The 25,000-nt window shown below is 42.4% G+C and overlaps 1 protein-coding gene across 1 annotated transcript in view; it reads right to left on the bottom strand.

Moving 5' to 3' along the window:
* Nucleotides 1-25,000, bottom strand: part of LOC134459742 (receptor tyrosine-protein kinase erbB-4-like) — a 556,606-nt gene that overhangs the window by 125,110 nt on the left and 406,496 nt on the right. The window contains exons 5-12 of the mRNA XM_063212139.1: nucleotides 24,016-24,081; nucleotides 18,436-18,554; nucleotides 15,815-15,956; nucleotides 14,801-14,914; nucleotides 13,692-13,818; nucleotides 10,918-10,991; nucleotides 7,929-8,019; nucleotides 333-532 (exon numbers count right to left, since the gene is read on the bottom strand). Of these exons, the coding sequence (XP_063068209.1) occupies nucleotides 333-532; nucleotides 7,929-8,019; nucleotides 10,918-10,991; nucleotides 13,692-13,818; nucleotides 14,801-14,914; nucleotides 15,815-15,956; nucleotides 18,436-18,554; nucleotides 24,016-24,081 (933 nt within the window). The remainder of the gene's footprint in view (nucleotides 1-332; nucleotides 533-7,928; nucleotides 8,020-10,917; nucleotides 10,992-13,691; nucleotides 13,819-14,800; nucleotides 14,915-15,814; nucleotides 15,957-18,435; nucleotides 18,555-24,015; nucleotides 24,082-25,000) is intronic.

Raw genomic sequence — 25,000 nt, 5'->3', positions numbered from 1 at the left:
TACTACACTGTAAAAAATGTGATAAGTCAAGATAACCTATACAGTTCATTTATTCTGCTATACACTGCAGTGGCAACAGCATGGTTTGATTTGAAATCACAAGTTTACCAGCTCCATCAGACTTCCAAGTTTATTTAAATCTTTATTGTACGTTGTGTGAAGCTTTGCATCGCAGCTTTCCATAAGGATTTACGTTAACTTGGAATTCTGAGGCAGCTGGTAATTTATACAGTGTACTGTATACACTCAGTGAACCCTTTGGGGTCTGTATATGCTCTGCAGTCTGGGCTCTGGATCACTACTCTTTGGTCTAATGTACGTAGTATACTCACTGCACTCCTTGGGGTCCCGGTTGCTGCGCACGAGGGCCTTCTGGGTGCCTGTGCGGAAGAGGCTGGTCCAGTTGACGGTGTTGTAGAAGCAGAGCTGGCTGTTGTTGGTGATGTAGACGTTACCGGCGCTGATCTCGCCCAGGGACTGGAACTGCAGAGCCGAGATCCAGCGCTGTTTCAGGATCAGTAGAGAGATTCCGCTGTGGGAGAGAGACACATACAGTACACAGACACGCGCACATGCACGCACATATACACATGCACGCACACGCACGTACACACACGTACGGACGCACACACACACACACACACACACACACACACACACACACACACACACACACACACACACACACACACACACACACACACACACACACACACACACACACACACACACACACACACACACACACACACACACACACACACACACACACACACACACACACACACGGTATATTTGTTGGTTTCAGTCAGGGACCAAAGACAAATAGCACAAACATTTACAAACTCAAAAATAGACTGCCAGTGGAAAATGTCTCGGTGCATGGAACAAAACTAAATAGACAGCAGAAAAACAGCCAGAAAGCAATGAAGAGACGCACAGAGCCTTGCGCGGTTGCTAAGAAACAAAATAGTTTTCAAAAGCAGAATCGTCTGGGCTTTTAGTATGGTATATCTGTTTTAAGGTTTAGAGATGCTATTATGAATAAAATATCAATTAATAGCCATCATTAGTGCTTGGTTGGACCCCAATGTGCCGTAGGTGTGTTGACCTTATTTTTGCTATATTTGGTAAATCCTGTTCTTTTATGTGATTTTTCTGCGTACCAGGTAAGGCCTTGGAAGAGATCCCAGCAGATCATTCACAGTGTACCTGTTCTGTTATATTGCACATAAAAGAGTAGACTACTCCACCGTTCTTTTCACATTAGACCTCACATGCCCTGTGGTGGTATTTTAATGTAATAATAGTAAAAAAATATCAGTTTCATCAGCAGTTGCAAATAGACTCTCTTCATGTCTCAGCCTAAGGTCAGGTGGTTTATATGAGAGAGAGAGAGAGAGAGAGAGAGAGAGAGAGAGAGAGAGAGAGAGAGAGAGAGAGAGAGAGAGAGAGAGAGAGAGAGAGAGAGAGAGAGAGAGAGAGAAAAAGAGAAAGAGAGAGAGAGAGAGAGAGAGAGAGAGAGAGAGAGAGAGAGAGAGAGAGCAAGAGAGAGAGGGGGAAACTTTCTGCAGTACAGACGAAATCAATATACTTTTGGAAGGTTGCTTGAGACCAACTTTCTAGCCGTGCTGATGAAATAGGATTGTCTAGGGAAGGTTCTGTGTCATTAAGATGTGAGAATTCCGCAGAGAAAAAAGGGGGAATATTTAAGAGGAGAGACTGTAGCTTCACTTTTACCATAACGTCCTTTAGAGAGCACTTCACTTGAGCTAATTATATGCTATAACTGGACCCAAAAGCATCACTCCAAATTAAGTGAATGACCAGTCCAGCTATATTGTAGAGCAGAATAATTCCCAGCACTGCAGCAACTGGAAGCACACGCACACGCACACACGCACACACACACACACACACACACACACACACACACACACACACACACACACACACACACACACACACACACACACACACACACACATACACACACACACACACACACACTACAATCACCAACAACTATTTCACTCACAATTGACTTCTGCTGCAATAACCAATGTACAAAGCTACTCAATCTATTTATGATAAACTACAAAAAATATCCTAAAAACTGTTAAATATACACAGGATGAACAGCCATAACTTTTGTCTTCAATTGTGTGGGCTGGACTGCAAAATACAGTAGGAGTTTTGTATTATTATGTAAAATAACCAATGTCCTTTTTTCTTACCAAAGTATAGTTCATTCCAGATGCAGTAAACATGCTTCTATCAAAATAATGTTTTGATAGGTCTTGAACCGAAAGTCAGTCTCTAAATCTCTAGATAAAAATGGTTTTGATTTTGCTAAACATCAACTGAGACAGGTTTTCATATGCATGAGAAGTATTCTGGAGATTTAAAGGGGTGACTGCATGCATTTTGTATCAAAGAGCATAACTGACGTTTGGTTCACTGAGGCTATTGATATGGTGTATTAAACTTGTTTTTGATGCTGAGAGTTTTGAGACAAGGGTGATGATAAGGTTGGGAAAAACGACTGGGGGAAAACTGTATTAAATCACTAAAAGAAGATTTGTTGAGATAGTAACTGACTCAAGACAAGGACTGTGCACTGTAAAAAAAGAAAAGGTTTCTTCACGGACCTCCAGTTGTATCATGGTAGAATCACCAAGTCTTTTGAGCAAACCTAACAGTTCTTTGAAGACAAGAATGGTGTAGGAAGAACCCCATTGTTCCCCACAGAATCGTTCATGGTCCTCCCACAGAGTCAGTTGAAGAGTTCCTCAAAGAACCTTTTTGGGTACCTGAGTTCTTTGACAAACCAAGAACCAAACCAAACCGAACCAAACCTTTGACAAACCAAGAACCAAGCTCTTCCAAGAACTAATATGTCACATAGGTTCCTTGGACTTTTTAGTGGTTCCTTAAAACCAAAGGTTCTTCGGAGAACTTTTAATTTTGACAATATGCTGGATCACTTCTGAGGTTAAAGGCACCTTCCTGCTTTTTCTGCCTCTCCTCTATACCTCTCCTTTTAAATCTATCTCTAAAAATGTTTTTCTTTCCATTTGTTAAGCACTTTGAGTTACATGCCTTGTATGACACAGTGCTATACAAATACAATTATTATTATTATTATTATTATCAGAATCTATGATGTTGGGAAGCCTCAACAGGTCTGCTGCTATGGCATCTTTGTTTCAATGCACTTGTGCCAAAAATGGGTCCCATTTACAGCAGTGTTGACTCCTTCATTGTTTTGCATGAATATAAATTATTAATAATCTTAATAAGACTTAAAACGAGCATTTGATACGGTCAATCACAATGTTTTATTATCAAAATTAATTCATTTTAATTTCTCTGCTAAAGCTAGATCATGGTTCCATTCATACTTAGCAAATAGAGAACAATGTACCATGGTCGAAGGTTCAAGGTCCACCTTCATCAACTGCCCAGTAGGGGTCCCCCAAGGGTCCATTTTGGGGCCTCTTTTATTTTCTCTCTATATTAATGACTTACCTGAGCATTGTCCACATGTTAATATTCAGCTCTATGCTGATGACACAGTCATCTTCACCCAAGCTAAAACCCCTGTTGAAGCAGCAAGTGTACTCTCTACAGCTCTTACAGACATACGAACATGGCTAGAGAAATCATGCCTTATTCTGAATGCAAAGAAAACGGTTTGTTTGTATTTTTCTAAGCAACCTTCCCCTGGACTGTGTCAGCCTGGGGTTACTCTTGGTAGTGAACAGCTAGAAGTAGTCACAGATTTTAAATATCTAGGAGTCATTCTAGACTCCAATCTTTCTTTTAAAAAACATATAAAAATGATAACAAAAAAAATAAAATTTAATCTCTACAACTTCAGGCACATAAGAGGTGCTATGTCAAATAGTGCTGCTCTGACATACTTGCATGCAATGATATTTTCTCACCTAAGCTATTGCATTACTAGCTGGACCATGGTGGGATCCACTACTCTCAAACCAGTGGAGAGTTTATTTAAAAAAGCACTTAAAATTTTAGATAAAAAACCTCTTTCATACCATCATTGTAACATTTTAGATAAGTACAACCTATTGAGTTTTGACAATTTCTGTAAATTCTCCTATAGCTGTCTTCTTTATAAGACTTTGCATGGCCTGGCGCCACCTTGTTTACAGGATTTTATAAAATATCGTCAAACACGAGTAACTCGAGCAATGGTCAATAAAGATGTAGAGATTCCTTTCAGGAAAACCTCTTTCAGTCAAAATGCATTATCTACTAAAGGCGGCATATTATGGAACTCTATTCCTCTGCATATAAGGGAATGTCCCTCTTTAGCCACCTTTAAGATAGAGTATAAAAAGTGGCTTCGAGCCCAACAAACATGTTCACACTGATGGTCTGAGCCTCTACACAGCGTACACGCACACACGCACACACACAATCACATAACACATGGCCCTATTTTTTGGGACCTTTTTCTTTTCTCTTTTCCTTTTATTTACATGCATGCCTTTTGCTTCTGTAGTGGGTTTTATTTCTTTTGTTACTAACAGTCTGTCTTATCTTAAAGTCTATTGCTTGTAAACATCTAGCCTGCCTATTGGACACCAGATGGAAATTAGCCCTTGGGCTACAATCTGGCATGTTTACATATATGTACATGTATGTATATGTTCATTAATGTGCAATGTCCTGAACAAATAAAGTAAAGTAAAGTAAAGTAAAGTAATCTTCTCATACTGAAATGTTGCTGTTATCTCAGCGTGTTGGTGACCTTGGATATTTTGTAATGTATGTTCACTTTGAATTTCCACAAACGTAATAACGGTTTGAAATGCATGTTGGTGTTGTGGATTAAGTAAAAGACAAAATATCCTGGATTGTGAACTACTGCATGGGAACACATCAAAAGAGGAAAAAATCAGATGTACTTGCTAATGCTTATCTCCTAATTACAGTAATAAAATGTATGCAAAGTCAATATGGCATGTACGCCTGATGAGCCTGATCCCAGTCCCTTCTCATGTTCGGCTTTTACTTAATGAAATGGCCTCAGAGGACACAAACAAATGTGGTTCAGAGGCTTACGACGGCAAACACTTTGGGACATTTCTCATAGGAAAAAAACAGAGCAACATGTTACAAGAAAGAAAAAAAGGAAATATCTTCTTTTAGTACCAAGATCAACATTTGTTAAGAAAACATCATTTGGACTTGTTTCTGCTCTTTACCCCTTCAGGCTTTGCCTTGGTTCCACCCTGACTGAAAAAATATATAAAGCTGATTTCAAAACAGCATATTAATCAAAGAGATCATAGCCAGCCATCAAAGGAACCTTTACTGTTTTTATGCTATTTTTGGAGTCATTAGCTTTTACCGCATTACAGAGATGGTCTATGTGTGTGATGAGTTGTTACTGGAAAAAGTACAGAGAGGATATTAACTGTGTGTGTGTGTGTGTGTGTGTGTGTGTGTGTGTGTGTGTGTGTGTGTGTGTGTGTGTGTGTGTGTGTGTGTGTGTGTGTGTGTGTGTGTGTGTGTGTGTGTGTGTGTGTGTGTGTGTTTGTCCGTGTGTGTTTGTCCGTGTGTGTCCATGTGTGTGTCTACTGGAAAAAGTACAGAGAGAATATTAACTGTGTGTGTGTGTGTGTGCGCGTGTGTGCCTGTGTGTTTGCGTGCATATCTTTGTGCCACAGTGTGCTAAGGGTCAGGGATACTGGTTAGCAAGAGGTCAGATCTCCGCAACTAAACGACACCATGATCTGAAGAGGAAGCACATGTTCAGCCGTGTAAGCTAAACTAGCCTACGTGTTTGAATATAATGAGAGGAGCAAACCCAACACGCAGAACTTGGAAATGGAAATGAGACAAAGGTGAGCGGGGTCAAGAGAGAAGGTCAAGCAAGGTCACCATAGTCTACATACTGAGAGGAGTGTATGTTGCTGGTCAGGAATAAGATCAGGTGTGAGAGAGAGGATAATCAACAGAGCAGCAAGGGCTATGCCAGTTCAATATTGTTTCGCCTGACCTCTGGTATTTTTTTCTGAGAAATTTCATGCAGTGTTGTGTGTCAATATTGGTAGCTCTGTGACTTTTTTTTTCCAAAGAAAGACAACGAGTGCAGAAAGTCAACCTAAGATTATAATACAAAAATAAACTCATTTTGTACAAGCACGTTTTGCTGAAAATTACTTGCAGCTATGACATATGTCTGATGTATATCTTCGAATCAATCGTAAAAGCTTTAAAAATGAATCTTAAAATATCTCATTTTATATTTTATATTTTATATTAGGCTATATTAGAAATTAGCCATATAAACAGCAACACACGGAAGGTAAATATCTTTGCCTAACTGGTAATCAAAAGATACAGAATGATTCATAATTGGTAATATTATGTTAGTGCATAGTTATCACACTTGAAGGGAAAAGACAGGGCAATAGGGTACAAGCTTGCAGTCTCATATTGGCAAGAAAACCAACCTGAAATTAAACTGTGAGCTAAAACTGCGAACATGATATAAAATTATAATGATTATTCCGTCATAATGTTTTCTGTGTATTACAAGGCATAGATCCCTTAGTATTATTTGTACATTAAGTAAGTATGCGCTGATGTAATTATGTGCACTGACTGACCACCCACTTGTTCAGAGAGTTGAATGTCATTAATGCCATATAATTACGCACATACCTACATGACAATTCATTACCAGACATGACGCTAAACCTGAGGTCAGTCCATGCAATAGGAAGCACGTCTAAAAAGCTGGCCGCACTGACTTTTAAAAAGACAGGGCATCTGTTAGACTGCTGGTCTCTCTACTGGCTGTAGTTTAACCCCAAAATGAGCTTTATATCTTCCATTCCCAGCCAATAAAAAAATAACTGGGTCTGAAACTGGATTGTCAAGAATCAATGACTTCTACAGGCTACCGTTCTGCTAGGCTATGGCTAGGTATGCTGAGGTCATAAACTTTTTATATGGTCAGTAATGAACCCTGATGTAGGCCTAACCCAGTGTTCTGGAAAAACACTGCAAGTTCATGGGTTCAGCGTAGAAAAAAAAAATACTTTTAATCTATTTGAATGTGATTATAATTCCCGAAGAGACTCATTATGCTTAGCTGACAGTAATCCATCCTATAAAATCGGCCTACGCCAGCCATTTTTTCCTGCCCCGAGCACAATAGCTTTGTGCTTCAGTCGTAGAATGATTATTTGCACCCTTGGTGGCCCACGTTCAGTGTGAAGATTAGTTTTAGAGTACTAGCTATGGCTCTGTATGAAACCATTTCGTTTTAAACGTATTTATTTGATTTGCATCCCTCAGCTTTCTGTCTGCTGACTTTTCCCTCAGACATATCTCACCGTAGCACATTCAACATTAGTTCAATTTAGTTATTCTTCTTAGAGATCATGCACAAAAATCATAAATGTTGCCATTTGATGTCTCGTATAGCCTGAGGCTAATTCACATCAGCAGTCCCCTGGCAGGACAACATTCAGCTTCAGTGCCAGCCAAAAAAAACAAAAAACATTGAGATGATGACTGATAAAAACATTCATGAACACATAATCCATGAATTATTTTGATCTGAAAATATGCCAAGGGAAAACAGTTCAAAAATATTTGGTTAAAGCGTGCCAAGATGTGCACAAAAGTAATGTATTGCTGCTTGTGCATAAAACACAGGGTCTCTTCTCCTCCTTCTTTCCTCCTCTGCTTGTTCTAAGCTGCCATCATATGGCTGCCATGCCCCTTTAGGAGACTAGCGGGGTATCAGAATGAATGGAGTTCAATGGGAAACGGGTCACACTCGTTTAGTAGACTGGACTTGATCACACTTTTTTGCAAAGGCAACACGTGGTATGCTTTATCTTGGTTACCACATTGAAAATCTTTGGTCTTTTTCTTACCTGAAGAGCGATCTGCCTCCAATGGTGTTGAGGTTGGAGAAGACGCTGAGGTCGGTCATGTTTTCTGGCCACGACTGGATGTTCAGGGACCCTAATGGATGACAAGGGGAAAAAAAGAGGAGACACAGGATCACAATCAATCATCTCCAGAATAGCTGAACAAATCCTTGTTACAGTTCTCACATGCTGTGCCCTGCACGGAAGTTACACTGACTATTCCCCCTGATGGATGGTGTAGAGATCAGAGTACAACCGGGGGCTGACATTGTGGCATTTTGCGAATAAAATACAAAACAATTTCCCCTCCACAATTTTGTGGAAAACCCGAAGTGGCTGTGATAGAGAATCCCTCCTTGCAGTACAGGCACAAAAAGGGTACTTGTACAAATTGTGCCTGTTTTTGTTGAACACGCCATATCCATCCTTTTCTCCTTTTTTATTTTAAACACTATATTTTTCCCCCTATTGTCAGCAATAAGCTCTATTTGGGAAAATGTGCTCCAAGACTGGTCTCCGACACAATAAAAACTCAATGCTTAGCCATTCTTTTTATAGACACTTTCTTACCCTGAGTCGGCATTACCCCCACAGTACTGCACAAGCTGCCGTATGACAGATATTGGGCAGGGAGAGGGAGGCAGGTCTGATATAAATTGGCAATATCCAGGAGCCGCAACAATGGGCTGGGCGAATATTTCGGGATATTTTTCAAGTGTGGTGTGTGTAGGGGGGGTTTCTGCCACTTTTTTCCCCCTTTTTATTGCTTCTCTGGAGCTGAAACAACAGACTCATTACTCTCCAGGAAATATGTATGGGAGTGGGGAAGACAATATCCAACTAATTAAAAAGATGAGTTTTAATATCATTGCTCTTGATCTGCTTTTTCCCCTCTCTCTCCTTCCCCTCTCCCTTGTGGGTTTGTGGGTGTGTGTGTGTGTGTGTGTGTGTGTGTGTGTGTGTGTGTGTGTGTGTGTGTGTGTGTGTGTGTGTGTGTGTGTGTGTGTGTGTGCGTGTGTGTGTGTGTGTGTGTGTGTGTGTGTGTGTGTGTGTGTGTGTGTTTGTGTGTGTGTGTGTGTGTGTGTGTGTGTATGTGCGGGTACAGGCGTTTGAGTGTGTGTGCGTGCGCACGCGTGTGTGTGTGTGTGTGCGCGCAGCACGTGTGGGTGTGGGTGTGCGCGTGCGTGCGTGTGTGCATGCGTGCATGCGTGTACGTAGCTGTGCGTGTGTGTGTGTGTGTGGCCGCGTGTGTTTCAGTGATCAATATTGCAGAGGCTGACACACTGGGAATCTGCTGTGAGCTGCGATGGCGGATGATGACGACGATGCCAGCAGCAGCAGCAGCAGCAGCAGCAGCAGCAGTAACGGTGGAGAGGCACTCGGGAGAGCGGTCATTGCTCTTCCTTATTGCTGGGGTTTTCATTATGAAAATGCGGTTTCACTCCATTACCTATTTGGCACAATGGCAAAGCCTGAGTTTAATGTGACAAAGGGCTTTAAACATGAGCTATGGCTCGTCCTCCTCCCGGCGTAATAGGTATTATCAAACAAATAAATATGCCTGCCAGCCGCCGCTGCCACCACCGCCAACACCCACCACGCACCACCCACTCGCCCACACATGGGGCGACACACGGCTAAATGTACTGCGGCAGATGGAGCGATGCCAGGCCATGGCAACACATCGACACGCTAGATGGCAGTAAGCCAGCCAGACTTTTTAAAAAAGTGTTTTTTTTTAAAGGCTTTCTGCTTTTATTATGATAGAGACAGTGAAGAGTAGGACATGAATAAGGTGGGAGAGAGACATGGGGTAGGGTTGAGATATGATCCAGGCTGCACTTAGACCTGGTATGCAAACCAATACTGTATATGGATGGATGCCTTAGTGTGTTACACCACAGCATCCACAAGCCAGTCTTATGCTGTGGTGTGAGTCTTATGTCTCACCTTGCCTGATCTTTTGCCCACTGTGAAATGGAACAATCCAGCCCCACACCCAATGCTTCAATGCATGAAGGCATTTTGTGTTACATCATGCCCATAGTCAGCAATGTAAATATCGTTCCTGATCTCCGGAAAAATCGGGAGCTCCACCCATTTTGTCGGGAACCAATCAACTTTGAGTAGCTTTAACGGCCCTGGGTAGAGGTGTGTTCAAGGCAGTGACGTGGTTTTAGTAGAGACGTTCTTTTGGGACTAAGAAAATGGCCTCGACCAATAGCAAACCTGAGGGAGGCGGGTCAGCCATGCCGTTTGGAAACCAATGTTATGCTCGAGGGATTTGAAAGTCGTTGATAATCAGGCTAACTCAAGACATGCAAACCAGTTAGTCAGTTACAGTTGGGGTGTCTCAGATGGCGCACTTGTGCACTTCGGGCACTATATTTCAGTGCATAGGGCGCTTTCAAAGTAAAATTTTGTTAGTTCAGTGCACTGAAAAGCGCCCGGATGATGCCCTAACAATGGCGGAAAACGCAGTGCTTGAACGATGGACACTTCACGCACTAAACGGGCGCCATGTTGACAATAAAACGGAAGAAACGTGACGTTCAGTTCAGTAGAAGAGTTTGGTCAACTGTCTCCTGTATTTCTGTAAGTAATGTTGCTGAGACACCAACCTTTTCATGCCAAGCCAAGTATTGTACACAAAATAGCTGCCAGTTGGGATGTAGAAAATGTAAATACAAGCACGACACACTCTGCAATACAAACAGTAGCCAACCAATATTTTGGTGAGCTAATGCTAGTTCAACCGTCACTTCCAGTCAGGGCACAGTGCATAGTGCACCGACTTTTCCAGTGCACTGTGAGCACTATGCACTGATTGTCAGTGCACTGCCATAAGTGCGGCATCTGAGACACGGCAAGTAAGTCAGTATGTTGGAGGGAAACTATGGCAGGGATTTGACTTCCTCGACCTGGATTTGACACCTCTGGGTGTGAGACTAGGATGGAAAGGTGATAGACTGCCAGACCTGTCGTTTCTCACCTGTGATCTCCTTGACTGTGCGGAAGACGTTTAAGCGTTCTGGGTCCAGGGCTTCTATGTTGTGGTAGCTGTCCCTGTAGACGAGGAAAGAGACAGAAGTGAGAATAAGGACGAGACTAGAGAGAGAGAGAGAGAGACAGATGACAGAATGAGCCATCATGTCACGGCTCTTCCATGTGTGTCAGTGTGTGAGAGTGAGTATGTGTGCATGTCACAGGCAGAGCGAGAAAGAGAGACTGACAGAAGAAGAAATGGTGCACAATAGAGAAAGACAGGCAGACAGAGAAAAACAGAATCGCAGCGATAAACTGATTCTGGCACATGGACACAGGTTATAAATCCCCGCTGTACACAAACGTTCAAGAACACAAGAGATTAGAGAACATTACGTAAATCAATGTTTCCAAAAACAGGGCAAGCACATCTCCTCTGAAAACATAGTGGAAAGATTGACTCTAACATTTACAAAAAAAATAGATGGCGATAAAATGTGGATTCTTTTTGCACATTCTAGCGGCAAACATGCAGTATAAGGACGTTAGGTAACCTGTTCCCTTCCAACATCCAGGTTAAACAGAAGGCGCTGAGCATATAAACCTCAAGTACAGAAGTAGGCTACAAGATCATTACCGACCAGGTTACCTACAGGCTACCATGCCGTAAGCACACAGCTATATTTAGGGAAGCCGACAGGGGGGACAAAGGGGTCACTTGTCCCGGGTCCAGGGAGAGAGGGGGCCCAGAATTGGGTCCTCATTACATTGTATGAATTGGATTTGGGGCCCTCTCAGATGCCTTTGTCCTGGGCCCAGCCAAAGCTGCCAACGGCCCTGGCTATATTTAATCTTACAGCCCGTACGGTATCATGGGCTGTTTAGACAGGTTTGTGTTCCCTTTTTAACTCCAGAGTTTTCCCTCCGCCTTTCCCTTCTTCTGTGCTCTGCCTCCTCCCCCTGCGGCTGCCCGCAATGCACTCTGGGACGCGGTGCATTAAAAAAGTGAGGGACCAAAGAACAACCTGGACACATATGGTGACTGCAAAAAGTGAGAGAAATGGAGTGGAGAGTAAAAGCTGTGCTTGCATAGGGAGGAGAGACAGAGGAGAGAGAGAGGGAAAGGCTAAAAGAAAGACAGAGTAAGAGTAAGAGGGAGAGAAAGAGAAAGAGAGGGCTGGGGGCAGAAAAGAAAAGTGATGGGGATCGGGGGAGGAAAAGTGAGATGGAGAGAAAAAAGACGAGATACAGTAGGAGAGGGTGCAGAGGTAAGAGGAGAGAAAGACAATGAGAGGCAGACAGCTGGAAAGAAGGAGAGAGAGAAAAAAGAGCGTGAACAGGAGACACCTGAGAGCACAGATCAGCAACAGCACTACCTCCACCACCACTTCCACCTCCTCCTCCTCTCCGCACCTCCAATACCTCCTCCTCCTCTCCCCACCTCCTCACCCTCCTCCTCTTGTCCCTCACTCCCCGAGCAGCCTGTTGAGGCGATCCAAGGTCAGAGGAGGTGAAATGACTTCTGACAATCCCTTGCACCTGACAATCTGGGGCCGCTCAAAGGCCTGCAACCTCGAGAGACGGTCGCTGAGTGGAAAAAAAAGGAGTCGACCGCTTGTGTCGACCGACCGAACAACCGTCCATCCATCCAGCGAACTAGCTGACCTGTAGTGAAATGGACAGTTGCCAAGCAGCACTCTCTTTCTTTTTCTCTCTCTCTCTCTCTCCCTCTCTCTCTCAGTTCTCTCTCAGCCATTCCCCCCTCTCTCTGTCTGTTCTCTCGCTCATTCTCTCCCCCCTTCTCTCTCTCTCTCTCTCTCTCTCTCTCTCTCTCTCTCTCTCTCTCTCTCTCTCTCTCTCTCTCTCTCTCTCTCTCTCTCTCCCTCTCTCTCTCTCCATGTTCTCTCTCTCACTCCTCCCCTCTCTCTCACACACACACACATTCACTCTCTGCTCATCAGTACAAGGTGAGCGGAGTCAGCAACTCAGCAAATACACAGCAGTACATCTCAGATCCCCTCTGCACTACTGCCCTCCCACAGCAGCAGCAGCAGCAGCAGCAGCAGCAGCAACCCAAATGGGAGAAGTGGACCTCGAAGAATGAGTGTGTTTGCTTGTGTGGGATTGCGTGCGACGCGTGTCTGTCTGTTTGTGTGTGTGTGTGTGTGTGTGTGTGTGTGTGTGTGTGTGTGTGTGTGTGTGTGTGTGTGTGTGTGTGTGTGTGTGTGTGTGTGTGTGTGTGTGTGTGTGTGTGTGTGTGTGTGTGTGTGTGTGTGTGTGTGTGTGTGTGTGTGTCTCTGTGTTTGAGTGCATGTGCATGTGCAAGCATGCTTGAGTATTTCTAGAGAGAGAGAGAGAGAGAGAGAGAGAGGGAGAGAGAATATCAGTATGTGTGTGGGTATGTTCGCTCAACTTTCAAATCCACTTACAGTATTTTATATGCACACAGTAACAAGTAGTGGCGTTATAAAGACGCCAAAGTCACATAGCCATGTAAACATGTCATGATAATGTGGGCCTGAGGTTAACTGCAGTGTAAGTGTTTGCAAAGTGCACTATACATTATTGAGCAGTGAACTTCCTGTCGTTGAATTAACTCATGTAGAGTCTGGAAGCCTGATCAGTAGACAGTTCTGTTTTTTAGAAGGCTAATTGGACAGAGACATCTGACAGTTGTGAAGACAGTTGTAAGCCACTCCAGAAACGTTACCACGCCCCGGCTCAGAAAAGCTTTATGCAGAAAAGAAAGAGACAAAGAGAGAGAGAGGGGGGGGTACTTGCCCTTTAATTCCCGTGATTAAGAAGATCAAGTTGCCATTGATCTTGGTGCAGTTGACAAACTTCTCGATGTTGCTTGAGTCCACTGTCTGAGCGGTCTGCAGACTCCCCGTTCCTATACCATCGCACACTGCAACAGCACAACACACAACAGAAGAACAACAATTGTACCTGGGCAGCAATACACTGGCAGACAGCCCACTTAGACTTTTTTTTCTTTTCTTTTGTTTTGTTTTCTTTTTTTCTTGTTTGTCTCCCCTCAACTTGCTTGAACAATTCTGCCTTATTTTTAGAACACGACGGTCGAACATTTCTTTTCTCCTGCGTTTTCCAGTAATCCCAGACTAATTGTTCCTTGCTTAGTTGCACAGCTGAGATTTGGAAACACCTGGCGCAAACATTACAAAGGCGGGTGTTTGCAATAGTTGTTAATCCCTTCCTTTCTCTCTATTCTTCTTGTTTCTTCTCTGCGTCTCTGCCTCTCTCTACGTCTCTGCCTCGCTTACCGTGTGTATTTACTGACTGAGTGTGTATGCGAGTCCATTTAATGGCGGCATTACAAAGCATGTCAATATAAATGATCCCATGCCACTGTTTATTCACAGTGTTCACCACGACAACTTAATGACCATTACAATACAAAGGACTTCAGTTTGGTAAAAAAATAACTCGCTGATAAATGCACTGAACGTTAACTGGCGCAGCTTGGCTTCCGGTAGTGATTTATCTGCCCTAATTCCGTCAGTGAAAATGCTGATGTATTATCGTTTTCATCCACCACCAATTCCTCTCAACAACATCTCTGATTACCCTCCACTCCCCTCGCTCTATAATGGAGTAATTGAGCAATAGCTAATCAATGCGGGGCATAATTCATGCTCAAAAGCCTCAGAGGAACTTTTGATGTTTACCGAGGAAAACAGTGCGCAAAAAACTTTTAAGCTTGACTGCGCGGACGTGACGGCCCGGCTTCTGATTCATCATACCCTCTCTCTCGCTCTCTCTCTCTCTCGCGCTCTCTCTCTCTCTCTCTCTCTCTCTCGCCGAAGCTCTGCCATATATCCCAGTGTCAATATCCCTCCAATTAAAAGGAGCGTTTCTGTGATGTGTACCTTTGGGACAGATGTCCGTGCAAGGAATGCAGATTTTGATGCCATTCTTCTCCACCTCCATCTTGTTGCTCGGGCAGGCGCGCACACAGGCACTCTGGTCCACCACAAAGTTATCTGAGGGGCAAAGACGAGAGGAAGAAGAAGACAAGAAGAAGAAGAGGAGGAGAAGACGCTTAATTTAAAATGATGGCACTCACTTTAAAGGTTATGCCGTACATGATAGAAGGTTCAATAGCTATCTTCTTGAGAAGGGCTGCACATTTCTTGCCAGGCACAATGCAGACAGCTAGAAAAGCTATTCCTTTCTGGGTAATAGTACATGCATATGTGCAACACATCTATATAAAAATGCATAAATATGCAACAGTTGTGTGTTTATCAGTATGTGGTATGTTGTTTGTGCATGTCTTTGCATGCTTATGCACATATCTCGTTTGCTATGTGAATTGGTATTCTCCTGTGTTTACGTGATTATTGATGGTGCAATCTGTTTATTTGTGTGTCTGTAAACACATACTGTATATGTGCCTGTGGGAGAGTGTGTCTGGCCATTTGCATTCATCTGTTGGTGTATCTTGGACGTATGTGTGTGTGTGTGTTTGTTTGTGTATGCGTGTGCATATGTGTATGTGTATGTGTGCATGCGTGCATGCTAGTGCCACTGCAGCAACTGGTACATGGCTGGTGCCCTTACGTGGATACTTCTTGATGTCAGAAGTCCTATAAGTGTACTTGGAATTGGGGCTCTGTATCAGTGTGTGTGTGTGTGTGTGTGTGTGTGTGTGTGTGTGTGTGTGTGTGTGTGTGTGTGTGTGCGTGTGTCCATGTGTATGTCAGAACGTGTGTGTATGTGTGTGTGTGTGTGCGTGTCTGTTTGTGTGTACGTCAGTGTGTGTGTGTGTGTGCGTGCGTGTGTGTGTGTGTGTGCGCGCGCACACATGCGTGCTTGCGTGCGTACGTGCGTGTGTGAGTGCGTGCGTGTGTGTATGTATACGTGTGTGCCTGGTGTCTTACGTGGACACTTCTTGACGCAGAAAGCCCCGTAGGTGTATTTGGCGTTGGGGTTTTGCTCCAGCTGGAAGGAGGTGGGGTTGTACACAAAGGGCTGGGGACAGGTGGTGACACAGGCCCCACTATCATTGAAGTTAGTGCAGGCCTGAAGAAACAGGTAAACAGACAAACAAACAAACAAACAAACAAACAAACAAACACAAAATTAATCACATATTCACAAATTAAACACATGGCAGGTGGTGACCCAGACCCCACTGTCATTGAAGTTAGTTCAGGAATGAAGACACAGGTAAACAAACAAACACACACACAAGCACAAACAGAATCCCATAATCACGTATAAGCACATATGTAAACACACGGTAGTTAGCATATGCAAATACTGCATGAACAGATTTCAAAGGATAGCACATGAACATCCAAAACCACAATCATGAAGCAATGTGGTAGTCTACGGTAACATATAGCCCAATAAAAACTCCTCCGAAATGTCTAACATATTGAACATCCCACTGTGCACACTAACATTAACACCTTTGCATATGAAACAAATTGTCACCATAAATTGGTGACAGCCATAAAAAATATAACATTTACAAAACAAATGTGTCAGCTTGGGAGGTGTTGCAACACGTCCACTGAGAGTCCAAGAGATGGCAACTTTTGATGAGTATGGGGGCTCATCATTAACTTGATGGAGGGGATTCATCTGTGTAAAAAATGTGCAAAATGTTTTATTGTTCTTCATTTTGCTGCTACAGTGGGGAAAAAAAACCCACAGACGGTGTTTAGGGGGCCACTGAGTGCAAGCCAAGCCAACTTTTTTTGCGTTATTCCTGGCAATAAATGGGTACGAAATTGAAAGCATTGATCCAGAGCATCATGCAAACGGCTGAATTGTGGTCCTAATTAAAACTCGTGGCAGGTATATAATCAACATTTGCAATCTACAGTAACTGCTCATGATTGAAACTCGAGACATTCCACATTATGGGGCGCACAATATTGCTGGAGCAGTGTGTCATTTCATCACATTAATCAATTTCAGGTTCAATTACATGATGGAAATAACAAACTGCCTGAAAAAGTCAAGACATTGGGTTTTCCAGAAAAATAAACTTTTGAGAGTTGGCGTTTTTTTTTTTTAAATGAAATTGATCCAGTCTGTGGCCTTTCTACTTCAGGGCTAAACATGAATTGTTATCAGTGAATTCATTGAAACTGACATAACACACATACAGAAATACCTGTATAGGCCTACATTCACGGACATTACTTGTATTAGAGGTCATTTCAACAAAATGCTGTCAATGCTTTTTGCAAGACAAGGGGCCCAGCATTTTTGAAACGTTACATAGTGTATTTTGTTTTTGCTAACATAAGCATGGATATAGTGATTTGTTTCTGGGCAAAAAAAACAACATGACATGGCTGACAAATGGCATGACACAGTTGTGCTATGATGACAGCATCCTGCGGTATTTCTGGGTGTGTATTTCTGGGTTTCTGGACACTGACTGACAAGAGTGCTGATGAGGTCCGCCTCGCTGGGCCCTAATTGGTGGTTTGTTCAGCGGGGCAGCGACATCATGTCCTGTCTGTCATCAGTGGTCATCTCCCGTCTCTCTGATCTCTGATATCTCTCTCTCTCTCTCTCTCTCTCTCTCTCTCTCTCTCTCTCTCTCTCTCTCTCTCTCTCTCTCTCTCTATCTCTCTCTCTCTCCCTCTCCCTATGTTCCCGTCTCTTTATCTCCTTGATCTTCTCGTGTTCTATCTTACTCATCTGTCTCTCTGTCTCTCTCTCTCTCTCTCTCTCTCTCTCTCTCTCTGCTAGTTGTTGTCAACTGAACAGCATGGCCATGTGTCTTTAGTTGCCTCCAGCCTTCACAGAAAAGGACTCCATCTCTGTGGACCAGGCCATTATATTTAGAACTTTTATAGTTGAAGCTATACAGGCAGGGGATCCTGCAAAAACATTTTGAGCAAACTATATTTTGAGCATGAACTGTATGCCTGAAACCCTTTTCTTCAGACCTCTTTCAAAAGTAATGCCTCCAAATTTGTGCAATGGAAGGAGGAACAAACAGCAGTGTTTCGTTTATACCACTGAAATGTGTCTGTAACATTTTGTAAAAAGATGATGCTGTGTGGATGTGTTGGTTTGCCCACATCGTCTTGTGGTCTCTGAAATTCAGCCTCTGTTTTGTGTACTATCCTAGCATCTAGTGTCAAACTTAATAGGCCTACCTAAAACTTTACAAGCTGCTTCTATGGCTTGTTGTACTTTTAGTTGTCTTCTTACTCTGTAGACAGCAAAATCATCTATGGAGCAATCTAAATAAAGAGTGATATAATATGTGTGTGCTGATGTACTGTTTTGTATTATACTGTATATTGGCAATATATTGTTTGGTAATCTGTCACATGTTTCTGTGCAGAATGGCTAGTGGAATGTGGTGAAGAAATGGTGAATGGAATGGGGTGTGGATATGCAATGCAGTGATTTAATATCCGTTTGGTGATATACTGTTTTGCATTTTACAGTATTTTACATTGATAACATATGGGGGTGTGCTTAATGGAAGAGTTAATGGGGTGTGGTGTGAATGTGAGGGACTTACGAAGCAGTCGGTGTCCTTGGGTCCTGAGCAGCCTCCTGCACACTCTCGGTGGCAGCACTGGCTGACCAGGGGCCCGAAACATCGGCCATCACACTGCTCCGCACACACTGTCTTAGTCACTGCAGAGGAGGGAGGGAGGGAGAGAGGGAGAGAAGGAGAGAAGGAGAGAGAGAGAGAGAGAGAAAGAGAGAGAGAGAAAGAGAGAGAAAGAGAGAGAGAGAGAGAGAGACGCAGACAGACAGACAGACAGAGACAGATAGACAGAGACATAGAGAAAGAGAAAGAGAAAGAGAAAGAGAAAGAGAAAGAGAAAGAGAAAGAGAAAGAGAAAGAGAAAGACAGGGAAGAATAATAATGGTTTGAAAAACACATATTTTCAAAGGTACCATATCTTTCGTGGAAAATGTTGTTAATTTATACAGCTGTGTGATTTCCTTATCTTCCATAATACTGTACCTGTCTGTAAAACACGCTGTGCACGTCCAATTAGTTGTGTTTCCTACCAAACTAAATGTAAATGTTCGGTGCGTAAATACAGTAGAGCAATGTCATTTCTTGTCATCTTACTGTATAGTGTAGCTGTCTGTAAAACATGCTGTTAACACTACCACATCATTTTACGGCTGTTTTATACCACGCTAAATGTAAATGTTGGATATGCTGATATTCAGTACAGTCATGTCATTTCCTTACTGTATTGTTGCTGTCTGTAAAACATGTTGGTAACACTTTACAATAACGTCCTATTTACAGTTCTATAAACACTTAAGTAACATTTAATAACAATTAACATTTAACAAAGCATAAGTAACATTTAATAACAATTAACATTTAACAAAGCTTTTACAAATGTTTGTCAATGAGTAATAACCAAACTATGACTGCACAGTGGAGTGGGAATCAACTTGTAGATACTAGTTTTATGTGGTTTCATGCCCTCTGGTCTTTGGAGGAGAAACTTCTAGGACCGCTGCGACTGCGCTGTGTCTGCTGTGTTAGCATAGTATTTCTTGCCCATTTATTAACATTTGTAAACATTTTGTTGATAATTAGTTCATTATTTATAAAGTGTTTACAAAGCTGTGAATAGGACGTTATTTTAAAGTGTTACCAACATGTTTTTAATGCCACATCAGTTTAGCCGTGATGTAAATGTAAAGGTTGCGTGCTGAAACAAATACCGATCTGAGGTAATGAAGATGGCTCTTGACTGTTTCCCCTGGACAGCATTTGTTGTGGAAAATCAATTTAATCAAAGTTACGGTAACACTTTATTTTAGGGATACATCTATTAGCACTAATACAGTGCCCTCCATAATTATTGGCACCCCTGGTTGAGATGTGTTTTTTAGCTTCCAATTATTATTTTTTTTTTCTAAATAATATGGGACCTTAATGGAAAAAAAGAGAAAAATCCAACCTTCAATACAAGTGCATTTATTCAGTAGGGAAAAAATCCCACATAAAGAAATAATTATTTGACATCAAATAATGTGTTTCACAATTATTAGCACCCCTGGTGTTAATATTTTGTACAACCCCCTTTTGCCAACAAAACAGCACCTAATCTTCTCCTATAATGTTTCACAAGATGGGAAAAGACAGAAAGAGGGATCTTTAGCCATTCCTCTTTGCAGAATCTCTCTAAATCATCCAGAGACCTGGGTCCTCTCCTCTGTACTCTCCTCTTCAGTTCACCCCACAGGTTCTCAATAGGGTTGAGGTCTGGGGACTGAGATGGCCATGGGAGGAGCTTGATTTTGTGTCTGGTGAACCATTTCTGTGTAGATTTGGCCATATGTTTACGGTCATTGTCTTGCTGAAAGACCCAGTGACGACCCATCTTCAGCTTTTGGTCAGAGGGCAACAGATTTTGATTTAAAATGTCCTGGTATTTCAAAGCATTCATGATGCCATGCACTCTAACAAGGTTCCCAGGGCCTTTGGAAGCGAAACAGCCCCACAGCATCACTGACCCACCCCCATACTTCACAGTGGGTATGAGGTGCTTTTCAGCATGCGCATCTTTCGTGGCACGCCAGACCCACTTAGAGTGTTTGTTGCCAAAATACTCAATCTTGGTCTCATCTGACCAAAGCACACGGTCCCAGTTGAGGCCCCAATACCGCTTGGCGAACTCCAGACATTTGCGTTTATGATTGTGAGTGAGGAAAGGTTTTCTCCGTGCATGCCTTCCAAACAGCTTGTTGGTGTGTAGACAGCGCCTGATGGTTGATTTGGAGACTTTGTGACCCCAGGATGCTACCATTTGTTGTAATTCTGTAACAGTGAGCTTTGGAGATCTTTTGATTTCTCTTACCATCCTCCTCACTGTGCGTGGTGGCAAAAGAAACTTGGGTCCTCGTCTAGGCTTGTTTACCACTGTTCCAGTGTTTTGAACTTCATAATTATTCATCTCACAGTGGATATGGGCAGCTGCAGTTGAGTGGCAATCTTCTTGTAGCCTCTGCCTGACCTGTGAAGGTTGACGCACATCTGCCTCACTTGTATGCTGTGTTCCTTTGTCTTTCCCATGTTTAAGAGTGGATAAGAGAAATGTCCTCGGTGTCACGTCATATTTATACCCCAGGGAAACAGGAAGTGATGAATTACTAATTAAATGTTCCTACATACTCTGGTAAACTTTGTAAACTACTGTAGAAATGACAGAAATGCTTCAATTATATTTATTTCCTGGGAATTGTTAAGGGTGCCAATAATTGTGGAACAGGTGATTTAATGAAAAATAATTATTTTTCAGTCAGGGATTTTTTTATTTTCTTACAATTCATTTGAGTTGAAGGCTACATTTTCCTACAATTTTCAGTGTGACAGTATTCTTCTGCAATATACACTGAATTTATTTTAAGGCTTTTAACACATCTCAACCAGGGGTGCCAATAATTATGGAGGGCACTGTATATACAATGTTGCTGTATAAGTAACCTATAAGGCATGTACAAAGCAAAATCAAACATTTGTTAGGCATGTATTCGCAAATGTCTTGTTCATGCACAATAAGGGATTTATTACCAATTTAGCCTTATTTAGTACGGACCTTAGCGTTTGCTTAGTACATGCCTTATAGATGTATCCCTAAAATAAAGTGTTACCTGACATTCTACTCCCTTCCTGTATTATCTTTAGTCACATTTTGTACTATAATAAATGTAAATGTTGTGCTGAAACAAATCCTCATTTTGGGGTATTGAAGCTGTTGACTATTTCTCCTTGACAGAGAGGATGCCCTCTCCCTGACTTCTACAGTGCAGGGTGAGAGATAAACTGTAATTACAAAATGCTAGTCTGAGTGTGTACAGCTTGATTTGCCGCAGGTAAGAAGCAGTTGTAATGTTGCTCTGCTCTCATTGCCACTCATCTATCTATCTATCTATCTATCTATCTATCTATCTATCTATCTATCTATCTATCTATCTATCTATCTATCTATCTATCTATCTATCTATTTATCTATCTATCTATCTATCTATCTATCTATCTATCTATCTATCTATCTCAATTCTCACCATTCTATCCTTTCTCTACCATTCTTCTCTTCCACAATCAATTTCGCTCTTGTTTTCTCTTCCTCTCCTCTGCTGTCCTCTCCTTTCCTCCTGTCTTTCCTTCTCATCCACAATCTTTAACTTTCTGTCTTGCTATCTCTTCCTCTCCTCTCCTCTCCTCTCCTCTCCCCTCCTCTCCTCTCCTCTCCTCTCCTCTCCCCTCCTCTCCTGTGCTGTCCTCTCCTCCTGTCTTTCCTTCTCATCCACCATCTTTCACTTTCTGTCTTGCCGTTTCTTCCTCTCTTCTCCTCTCTTCTCTTCTCCTCTCTGGTGCTATTTGAACTCTCTCTCCACCTCCCTCAGTAATTGCCTCCCACTCGGTGGCTGAGTCAGGAGAAGGGCAGGCACTGGAGAAAACAGCACCAGCGAGAAAAAAACGGAGAGAAAAAAAGCAAAAGACAGATAGAATGATAGGAGAAAAAAGAAATGAAAATACAGAAAAGTGTCAGGAGCATCTGACTCCAGCCAGGGGCGAGACTGAAGCCACAGCGCTTTGAAGACTGGTCACCCCAAAGCTTTCAGTGTCTGTGTGTTTCTGGGGGTGTTTGTGTGTGTTTGTGCGTGTGTGTGTGTGTGTGTGTGTGTGTGTGTGTGTGTGTGTGTGTGTGTGTGTGTGTGTGTGTGTGTGTGTGTGTGTGTGTGTGTGTGTGTGTGTGTGTGTGTGTGTGTGTGTGTGTGTGTGTGTGTGTGTGTGTGTGTGTGTGTGTGTGTGTGTGTGCGCGCGTGCGCGTCTGTTTCCTGTGCATGCCTTCAAGTGTGTGTGTGTGTGTGTGTGTGTGTGTGTGTGTGTGTGTGTGTGTGTGTGTGTGTGTGTGTGTGTGTGTGTGTGTGTGTGTGTGTGTGTGCATGCACGCGTGCGTGTGTGTCCGTGTGTGTGTCTACGGGGGCTAGCAGTTGAGGAGCTCCCATGCCTGGTGATTAGAGGAGCTACAGTAAGCTGAGCTACAGAGAGAAGAGGAGGAACGAGATGCATGAAAAAGACAAGAGCGAGGAGAGGAGAGGAGAGGAGGGATGAAAGACGGGAGCGGGGCTCATTTATGTGTTGCCATCAGACAAAGAAGACCTACGGGGAGCCTCTTTGTTGTGCAATCACTTCATATCACTCAGAGCAACCTGCAGCCTATAGAGATATATAAAGAAATCCCTTCTTCTTACACTTCTATTGCCTTCTACATCAATATAAAGTTCTTCTCCGAAAGTGAATGTGAAAAGTGGAGACGTTTGAAAAAGAAACATGCTCCTTTCAACCCGGTGTGCTGTCTAGTGAGATTTGCAAGCACTTCTGCATTTTGGAATTTTGAAGTAACACTAGGTGGATTACTTTTATAGTCACCCTGCCCTAAAGATTAGAAGCGTAAGAACTGAAAGGCAGCCCATTGCCTACTCATTCACGGCATCAGAGTACATTTGTACACACAGTATCCTTTTATAATTGGATGGAGACTAAATCAAATTTGATAACATTATTCAAATGTTGGAAAAACAAAAACTCAGTGTTGCTGCAACCACTTTAGTGCAGATGGGGCCGCCGGCGGGCCTATTCACTATTTGCTAGAAATACTCAACTATATCATAACAACATTGCTATGACATTACTGAGAGTAACAGATTAAGACCTAGCCATTACGATTTTGGGGACAGTAAGGTACAGGTTTCCGTCCATAATGGCTTGATTGATCATTTGGTAACACTTAAGTGTTCACACAATAGCCACTAATACGTGCATACTGACTGTCTGTATATGTGACATATATAAGACATGAATTAAGGGCCTAGCTATAAGGTCCGCATTACAGCAATATTAGTAATGAAGTACAGACAAATTTGTGAGTGCACGTCTAACAAATGATTGGCCGTCTTTGGCAAATATCCTATAGATCACTTTTACACACATGTATGCCAAAGACGTGAACTGCAAAAATAATAAAATGCTACTGATTTGATGGTTGAAAAAATTTCCCAGTGTTGCTTTAACATGGAAGACCTCCCTCTCTGTAGCTGTGTGAATACTTACAGGTTTGGCACTGGTCCTCCTGGGGTCCCCAGCAACGGCCTGTGCAGGACTTGTGGCATCTTCGACCTGTTGAAACAAACACATTTAATGAGTTTAAATGTGTAACACTAAATTGCACTACATTATTTTACACTACCCAATTAATTGACAGTCCTTCTATGCTATCTAGAGAAAAAGGAAAGCCAATGACGTGATTGAGAAAAAAAAAACATTTGCAGAAATAAGAGAAAAAAAAAACAATATTGCACCTTGAAGGTGTAAGAGTCATAATGAATGTTTCCATGACACGTCACCCAATAAGATAATATAACTACAAATGCACACACTCAAAGAGCGCAGACCTCCGCCAAGGAAGCTGTTTGATAGAACATTTGACTATGCTACACCCTATTTTTTTTGTCTTTCTGGCTTGATTTTGTGGAGTTAGAAACTGGAATGTCAAAATGCGCCTGATCCCGCAATGGTGAAAAATCTTTTTTTTAAAATATAATTCCTGGATCACATCACCACCAAACTATAATGACTTGTTCCTTTTGTCATTTCAAACAACTCCACAAAATGTCGTCAAAATCCATTCATAGCTTTTTGAGTTATCCTGACAGTCAAAGAAACAGACAGAAAGGCAGAAAGCCAGACAAGAGAGACAAGACAGACAGACAGACAGACAGACAGACAGACAGACAGACAGACAGACAGACAGACAGACAGACAGACCAACGCGATCGAAAACATAACCTCCTTGGTGGAAGTAATGAAGCTGCCATAAAGAGTGACATTCAGAGATCTGACTCTTAGAAATGTGAAGTTGACATTGTATAATATAAATTCATATCAGAGAAGTCAATATCATTTGGGTGTGGGTGAATGTGTGGGTGCAGTGTACATGGCCTGTATTTGCTGTTGTTAACAGTCTATGTGCACACTGTGCTGTCTGCTCCTGTCTTTTCTATTTTGCACGTCACAGGTTGCATGTATCATCAATTAT

Source organism: Engraulis encrasicolus, chromosome 12, assembly GCF_034702125.1.
Source record: "Engraulis encrasicolus isolate BLACKSEA-1 chromosome 12, IST_EnEncr_1.0, whole genome shotgun sequence".
In the NCBI taxonomy this organism is placed as follows: domain Eukaryota; kingdom Metazoa; phylum Chordata; class Actinopteri; order Clupeiformes; family Engraulidae; genus Engraulis; species Engraulis encrasicolus.
This window is presented reverse-complemented; position numbering and strand designations above follow the sequence as displayed.